This window comes from Artibeus jamaicensis, unplaced genomic scaffold (genome assembly GCF_021234435.1).
Source record: "Artibeus jamaicensis isolate MK-2021 breed Jamaican fruit bat unplaced genomic scaffold, CSHL_Jam_final scaffold_537, whole genome shotgun sequence".
NCBI classification, from domain to species: domain Eukaryota; kingdom Metazoa; phylum Chordata; class Mammalia; order Chiroptera; family Phyllostomidae; genus Artibeus; species Artibeus jamaicensis.
In genome coordinates, this window is record NW_026522047.1 from 3,646,259 (window position 1) to 3,655,028 (window position 8,770).

The 8,770-nt window shown below is 57.8% G+C and overlaps 1 protein-coding gene across 1 annotated transcript in view; it reads left to right on the plus strand.

Annotated features, from left to right (window-relative positions):
* Window positions 1–5,424, plus strand: part of SYNPO2 (synaptopodin 2) — an 85,444-nt gene extending 80,020 nt beyond the window's left edge. The window contains exon 5 of the mRNA XM_037129872.2: window positions 2,103–5,424. Coding sequence (XP_036985767.2) covers window positions 2,103–2,633 — 531 coding nt within the window. The 3' untranslated portion in view covers window positions 2,634–5,424. The remainder of the gene's footprint in view (window positions 1–2,102) is intronic.
* Window positions 5,425–8,770: the final 3,346 nt, after the last annotated feature.

Sequence of the window (8,770 nt, forward strand, 5' to 3'; positions counted from 1 at the left end):
AGAAGGACCCTGGGCTTCTCGGAGCCTTGCAGCTGAGCCTTGGGCAGGGCCCCGTGGAGCCTGTTACTACAAGGGACAGAATATCCTCCCTCGAGATGAACTGGGTTGGGCACCGGGCGGCCCCCGCAGGACTAGCCCCAAACACAAGGGCCTCCCGAGTCTGTCCCAGCACCTGCCGAGCCCCCAGCTGGTGGCCCTGGAGACACCCCTTCCGCAGCAGAAGTTCGAGGGTAGTAGGAGGCGGAGAGAAAGAAGCCGTCAGGTGGCACCTCGCGCATGAGGTCACTTTCTCACACTGGCTTGAGTGGAGGGCTCCCGTGTAAGTGCGTCGATTCTTTCCATAAAAACACAGCCATACCGGGAGCCACAACCAGGCCCCTGGTTGTAGGGTCCTCCTGGGGTCCCGACATCAGACACGCAGACGCCAGAACCAGAGACACACCCCTGTGATTCCCAGTCCCTTCGGTCCCCTCTGGCTCCGGGCCTGTCACCTGGCTTCATTCCGCCAGCCAGGCAGAGGACAGCTTGCCCTTGGGGACCGAGACTGACAGAAGAAGAGTGGGGCATCGTGTGGGGATGTACGGTGTTAACATGGGGGTTTGGCACACAAGTGGCCTGGGACATTCTGGGCGCAAACTACCGCACCCCTGAAAGGCCTGTTTGTTTGCTCCGCGGGGCACATCCATCTGCACGGAGACCGCCGGGGGTTTGTCCCCTGTGGTGAAGGCCGGGGGAAGCACTGAGGCCCCAGGACCTGCAGCGAGTCGGAGGCGTTTGGGGGCATTCGGTTCTGCTCCCCGCCCTGTGGCCTCCGCCAGGGCTGCGCCGCCTCGGGCAGATTGCATTCTGTACAAAACAGGGTTTTTAAGAACGTTAGTGCTATTGACTTCCTCTTTCAGTATCACACTTCCAGGTTCCCCCGGCCCCGCAACACGCCCCACGGCGGGTGTTGTTGGTTCCCCAGTCGAGAACAATGTGCCCGAGCCCCGTGCTATGGGGTGTCACTCAGCAACGCTTCCAGCTTCTGACTTCCCAGGTTCCATTTCTATGACAGTTTGGAAACTAAGCAGGTGGGGAAAGACCAGAAAGCCAGGTCTGCTCTTCCGTCCGGTGTCTGGGACGCGCTGTCATGGAAGTGTGCGCACTCAGGTGCTACTTCACACTTCCGAGTGTGCTGGGACCCTTTCTCTTTCCGGCTGTCACCCAGGCAGGTCGGTCCCCTGCGCGGGCACCCAGGAGCCTCTCCGGTGTTTCTGGGGGTCCTGGAGACCTTGGCTCTCACCCCCGCAAGCCGCTCTGGTTGCAAAGTCCCGCCTGCCCAGGCCTCTCCAGGCTCCGTCTGCGGCCAGGTGACATGGGGTCTGGAATCCGCCCCTGGGGCTCTGTGGGGCTCTCCCACAGCAGGGACCCCAGGGAGATTTGACACAGGCGGCAGAGGATAAGAGCTAAATTCCCCTTTATCATGCTGACTGTGAACACTCCTCATGGGCCACAAAATTTCCTGTTGGTCCCGTCAGGAGGGTGAAGGACGTCTCAGCTACGCCAGCCTGTGTGTGACTGTGGGCGCCGTGTTCTGTGCTCCTTGAGGACAGGGCTTCACTGAGCCATCTCGGTGTCCCCAGGCACACAGTCAGACGCCCGGAAACAGAGGGTGTTCAGTGACATACTTGTTAAAGGACGGAGGCAGCCACTGCCCAGTTCAGTTCGGTGCGTGTTTGCTGCATTCAGTGGGCGGCGGGGAGAACAGCGGATTAAACACCCCTGAGAAACGTCAGGAGCCCAGTGGGTCAGGGTGCATTTCTGGGTTGTAAACACGTCCTATTAATTTTGTGCCGAACGCAGGCCTCGGGAGAGGGTGGGCTGTGTGCCGACGGGAGTGATGTGGGCGGACAGACACCCCGGGACCCGAGTGACGACCGGCAGTCAGGGCGGAGCGGACGTGGTGACCTCGGAGCTGCGGGTTCCATGGGTTCAGAGACGGAGCGCACACCCTGCGGCAGAGCGCCAGGGGACTGGGTCCTGGAGGCACTGGGTCAGGGCACCCTGTGTCTTTTGCAGAAACCACAATGAACAAGGTGTCCTAACCTCTTCCTTGCCTCTAGGAGAGTGGGCACTCCCTGTCTCTTCCTGGAAGACCAGCCCCGCCCACCGCCTCCACAACGCCCCCGTGGGCGCACTGGCCTGCTGGCATCTGCCGTCCCCATCCCAGCGAGGGGCTAGAGAGAGCACGCAGCGGGCTGGCTCCTTGGGAAGCAGCGGCCCAGGTTCCCCTTGGCCTCGCCGAGGACGCCTTTGAACCCAGGGACATCCGGGAGTCCATCGCAGCAAACGTGGTCTCGGCAGCGCGGAGGAAGGTGCTTCCAGGGCCCTCGGAGGATTGGAACGACCGGCTGCCCCGAGTCCTTCGGGCCCCGGGGGCCAGCACGGGCTCCCTGGGGAGGCGAGAGTGGGGTGCTGCACCCCTACCCGGGCACCGAGTGCCCCCCGGCTCCCAGTGGTCCTCTGCGTGTTCCTGGCAGCTGTCCAGAACCGGGTCTGAGATGATGTCCCTGGAGACCAGGTCCGATTACGGTCTCTCAGTGGCCGGTGGCAACTATAACCCACAGCCCAGGGGGTGGAGACGCCAGACGTGAAAGGTAGCAGAGCCGACCGTGTGCCCTGTAACGGTGAACGTTGGAAACAGTAAATGTTCAAAACGCCCCTCTGCGGAGTTCTGACGTCTTCAGCGGTTTTGCATTCACTTGGGTCTCTGCTCACTCTCAGAAGCCACTTTCCTGAGTGTTTATCAGTCCACACACACACACACACACACACGAGTGCGGGTCATTTCCCCGTTTGCTGACGCACAGAGAACTTCTCGGAAGAAAACAGTGCATTTTCTGTGTTGATATGTTGGCCCTTGTATCTAATTCATAATCTTAATTCCACTCATTCCACGGTGTGGGGTTGCCCAGGCAGTAACCCTGCTCGGTTAAAACGAAACTCAGTGTTTTCTCCCGTGTGTCTCGGTCCAGGAAGGAATTGAAACGTGATGCACTGACGGCCATTAGCAAGTCACATGGAGGGATAGGACGTTGGGAAGTCATCGCTGGGAGTGGGCCGGTGAATAATAATTACATGTAAAAACAGATTTCCGTGATGTCACTTTAAGCAGTTGTCAGACATTTGAAAAATCTAATACAATTCAACATTTTTTATAGAGTTGAGATACAGGCATTCTCAGAAAGAAATATCTGAGAGCAAGAGAATCAAACGTTTCAAAAGGCCTTTTGAGGTAAATGGTAGAATGTGTGGGGCATGGAAGGATTCAGGTGTAGGGTTTATTTTAATCTCTTTCAAGCCAGCGGCCTGAGATGGGCAGACTCGGGGGTCGGTTGCCCATCCTTGTTGCTCAGCACTGCAGCTTGGGACCAGGTGAGGAGGGCGCCGACGCTATGCAGGTCACCGAAGGTCCTCGAGGGATCACTGGGCTGCAGGTTTTGTGCTGCGTACCCCACGGACAGGGGTTGACGTGAATAACCAGCTGTCAGTGGGTTTAAGGAAGTGGTAGATGGATGTGTCTGTCGTTACGCGATTGGAGGTCGGGGCCGTTTATTTAGTCATAGAAAACACGCCACAGCAGCCTATGCAACCAGGGGCGTTTCTTCAGAAAGCCGTCACCGGGCTGCCCGAGGAGGCCACGCAGCTGCTCCTCCACCCGCGTGGGCGCCAGGCCGGTGACCGCCAAGAGGCAGGCCGTCCCGCGCCCACTCCCGCCTGCGCGTCCCACCGAGCTCTGCCCCCTGGACACAGCCCGCGTGCTTCACCTCAGAAGCCAGTACTGGGAGTGCTTTAAAATACAAGATGGCTTGGGGACTGAAAATCCCCTTAGGGTTTTGAAAGGCATTACTTTTGCTTTGTTTTACTCTTTAACTCTTGCACTTGATCATTATGATGCTGTCTTTCACTGAAAAAACTTTGAAACTGTTTCCCCTGAGCACAAGCAATCCCTTAGCTTAGAAGTGAAAGCACACAGATGGGAAGTGGTCACAGCCAGCGCCAGCACAACGGACCAAGTGGACACCAGTTTACGTAAGTTCGGCAGAGAAGATGACGCTTTCTTGGGGCGCGGAGTTAAGTCACCGTGAGCCGACCCAGTGTTCGGGCTCTCAGAGGGCGCGGAGTGGTCCCGAAGAGTTTCCGTGGGGTGTGGAGAAGTAACGCCCGATGTGCTGGTGAGTCTGTCAGCGGATTCTCAGGAACTCCCACGTGAGACACTCACTGGCGTCTCGTGGGACGCCATCGTGGTCCAGTGTTCCCGACGCGAGTGTGTTCAGCCGTGGCCGACTTGGCAGAAAAGACTTGGCCTGACAGGATGGGATTATGTTTTGTCGCCTGCGTGCTCTTTGGCGGGGACGCCCGTTGCTCCTGGGACCTGGCGCGGGCCAGCCCCAGGTGCGCTGTGCACCGCCGTGCTTACTGCCGCTGCCGCGGGACTCGAGACACAGAGGAGCAGCCGTCTGCAGCCAGCAGGGTCGTTCTGAGACAGCCGCCCCCCTCCCGCGCTCTCACTGTCCTGGGTCACACTCGGGAGGGAATGGCCGTCTCAGGGGTTTTTCAGAGATCCGTGTTTCAGGTCGCAGTTTGCCGACACGGCTCTGAAAGGCAAGACGTTGTTGTCAAACCGTCACACCATGCGTCATTGGTCTGTACTGCAGGCCGGTCGGATTGCTTCCGTTCAAGCCACCCCGGGGCCAGGCACCCACGAGAGGACACAACCCCCTGCCCGTCCGGTCAGAACAGCCCTCCACAGGGGAGCTGGGGCTCGTCACTCAGGCCACACTCCCAGAGACCGCCCCTCGCTGTCCCAGCCCTGCAGGTGGCCGGAGGCCCTGCGTTGTCACCACGAGTCGGGGAGCCCTGACAGAGCGTGGCCGAGGGCCGCTCCTTCAGCACTTTCCTCGCTCCTGGGTTTAAACAGCCTATCGGTGCATGCGTGGGACGTGTTTGCTGGTAACGTGGTTTAATTGCTGTCAAGTGCTTTGAGCTTCCTAAACTCGGGATTATAGTTCCTTCTCTCTCAATAAGCCTCTTTCACATTAGGCCCATAACTCGAGCGGGAAAGGGCCACACCCTGTGGGGTCCCAGGCAGGTACGTATGTACCGATGCATTGAAACTCCGGGCAAAACTCAGTGTATCCAGTAGGCTCAGCTATTGTAACCAGAGAGGAATGGTAGGAATGTTTCTTTTTTAAGAGGAAGTAGACTTTCACACTGAATTTCTAGTCACAGTAGAAGTGTCCACACTGTCCACATTTTTTCACTAGAAAAACAGTTTTCCTGCTCATTGTATTGACATTTCCACCCATGTTCACCCCAAATCCTGTACTGCAAAGACGCACACTGAAATTCAGAATCACATAATAAAAGGTGACTTGAAAATCAGCTTCAAGTGGCTTTTCATTTTTCCGTACAGAGAATTGCTTTGGAGTGGTCTTCGCCCCAGAGAGGACGCGATCTTATCTACTGAACACTGCACATTTTTAAGGGTTAGTTTCTGCAGTGTCAGCTTCCAGATGCCCCAGAACTTCATGCTCATTGGCAACATCGTTACTGTAACATCTACAAACTTCAGAAAAACCTCATTGAGAATATGATCCATTTCAAATGCCAGCTAAGAAGTTGGCGATCCAAACACACGTTCGTACTAGTCTTTTTAAATTCCTTCCTTCACAGGACACGGGAAGTCGGTCCTGAGCACAAGCAGACCGGTGGTGATGTGACTCTGTAAGGACAGGTGGCTGTGCTTCTAAAGTCACTCTGGGCGCGGAGAACCTCCCAGCGACTTGTCCCCTGCGGGCGGGCCCAGACTGACCCGGTCCACGAAGCCTTCCTTCTCACGGGGCGAGTCTGAGTAAGACTTTCAGAAAACGGCTTTGGCTCTTCCTACATAACCTTAAACTATCAGCTGCACCGTGAGCTGCCCGGCCAATCGGTGCCATGCAGTGCAACTTTTTGACACTTTGGGGCACAAATGCTGAATAAAACAGCTGTTTCTGATAGTCTCATAAAAAATATTTTTTAGCCCTGGCTGGTGTAGGTCAGTGGATTGAGCACGGGCCTGTGAACTAAAGGATCATGGTTCAATTCCCAGTCAGGGTACATGCCTGGGTTGCAGGCCAGTTCCCAGCAGGGGAGGCACGAGAGGCAACCACATACTGATGTTTCTCTCCCTCTCTCCTTCCCTTCCCCTCTAAAGATAAAGAAATAAAAAATTTAATTATATATATATTTATTTATTTATTTAGAGAGCCAGGCAGCCCTTGGAAACACACTTCCCAAATAAGGGCTGTTCTAAAGATTATATGACAGATGGGCCCCTTCTTCAGACCCAAGTGCTGTGGGGACAGCCCCGTGTCTCTGAGGAACCCTCAGTGCTGGACGCACAGTGTGGAGAGGAGAGGACTGTGCTGCCGTCCCCACGTGGAGCCCCAAGGCCCGAGGCGGCCGGAGTGCAGTTCCCTGGTGTCGCTGGGCAGCAGTCTCCCAGAGCTGTGCGGGCCCCCGTGTGTCCCTGGCCAGCCAGCCTGCACCTGGGAGGGGCACTGTCCCTACTCACTCCCATGTGGCTGTGGCTGTGGCCATGGCCTTGTCAGAGTGGCTGCGAGGAGCACAAAAGCCCAGGACAGGAGGCGGGAGCCTGCAGCCGGGCTGAGCCCGGACCTGCCCGAAGGGCCCTCCTGTCTGCAGGCCCAGGTCCCCGGTGGCTTTTCCTGTTGCCCCACATGCCGTTGATACCACAGCTCTGCTCCGGGCCTGCTCAGGGGCCGCAGAACAAGAGCAGTGCAGAGCGAGGGGTTCCCCCGCCTCCGACGCGGTATCGTCTGGCCCTTCCTGCCGGTGGATCCCCTCTGCGCTTCCGTTCAGACACCTCCTCTCTGGTCTCCCGGTGCGGTGACCACCACTCTGACCAAGGGCAATAAGAAATGCCTGTCGTTTCCTGAAGCTGGGCCTCCCCGAGGGCTGGGAGGGGGGAACAGAGCGCTGATCTGTGAAAAGCAGTCGGAGTTCAGCGCTCAGCCAAGCCCGGCCCTGTGCCCGGCGGAAGTGGCTGTGCCCTGAAGCCCAGCCTCCCACGGGCCCGCCCGTCGGCCACCGTGGGGTGGACGGGGAATATCCGGGTTCCTCACTTTCCACAGAAAGGAAGAGATTGAGAGAGAGATGAGAACGCGCTGCTCGGGGTCTAACGGCTGCCCTGTAGGGAAAAATGAGAGAGGTGTGGACACGCAGCATCGGTACTGTGCCCGGGAAGTCGTACACGAATTTGTAACACGATTTCATCTCGCCGTTGTGTTGCTATAAAATTGTTCTTAAAATAAATCACATTGAAAGAGGTCCATTCCAAGATCAAAAGGAGGAGGGAAACAATGAATTTTCGCTGTGAGTATAAAACGTTTTGCTGCCGTGAAGACATTGATATCGACGGCACAAATATTTCCCCAAAAGGACACTCGTTCACTGGGAAGAGTCTCCCTCCAAGCACTAAACCACCCAACGTAACACCTCCCCCAAGGCCTGGTTGTTTGAAGTTATCAGGGGCAAGCTTCGACTTTAAGGTACAAAAGAGGGGCTTCTGTGAAGACCCCGATGTCTAATTTCCCCGGCGAAGGGAAACATCGCTTTTTATCATCACGAGGGTGTGGGCAGGTTTCACAGCCTGGACCCAGTTTCGGGTCCTGCCCTGGACTTTTCTTCTTGGGGCGATGAGATCTCTCTGTAGCGGCAGTGCACGCCACGCCTCTCCCCGAGTGGGAGGTGGGCCTACGTGGGCTCGCCTCAGTCTGTGGCCGTGGACGAAGCCCAAGGAAGGAGGGTGGCCATCACGGCCAGCAGACACCTAGCGATGCCTCTGGAGTGCACCACGTTGACGAGGGCCCAGAAAGCCCCTCGGTGGCAGCACTGGGGGGGCGTGGTCACATTCAACATGCGTTAGTCGTCAGCCATCTCTACCGTCTCCCCCCAGTCCCATAGGGGAGCTTGGTGCCAGGGACTCACCAGGGACCAAACAGAAGTGGCCTTGGCTCCCAGGGAGCTGGCCGACCTGAGGAGGGCGCCATGTCAGGGCAGGGCGACTGGAGGGGGTCACACAGATGACCCCAGCATCGTAGGGACCCCCCCCTGCAGAGTACGAGGGTGGGGGCTCCAGCCCCACAGTAGGCTTTCTGGGAGAGCGGGTGGCAGGGCCGGGTCCTGGGGGCTGAGCAGGGGCGCCTGGCGGAGGGGACAGCAGCCAGAGCTGGGCTCTTGCAGATGGGGCTACTGTCCTCCCAGGGGGAGGGCAGCCCCTCCATGGAGGGCCAGCCAGGGGGGCTGGATGCTGCGGCTTGGGTGCCGCTCCGACGTGGAAAGGCATGCGTGAGGCTTCATGAAATGTTACCCACGGACCCTGCAGTCCGAGTGTCGTGTGTTTTTCACAAGTCACCCAACAGTATTCTTTCACACACTTCTTGAGCACTTACAAATGTTGGGATTATTTGTAGCTCGCTGCGCAAAACAGGTGTCGGGTCAAACTCGGCTGGTGGCCCTGGGGGGCTCGCCCCCGATGGCAGCAGCCGCGGGAGCCCCGCCGGGATGGGCGTGAGCAGCCAAGATCTCGGGAGGAAGTGTGTCCTGGCAGCACCGGGAAGGGGGGGCCTGAGCAGGACACAGGGACGACGGACAGACGGAACTGCCAGTCTTTCCCTGTGGACAGGCAGGCACCCCCTGCCTCCCAGAGCACTCTGGGGGGTCA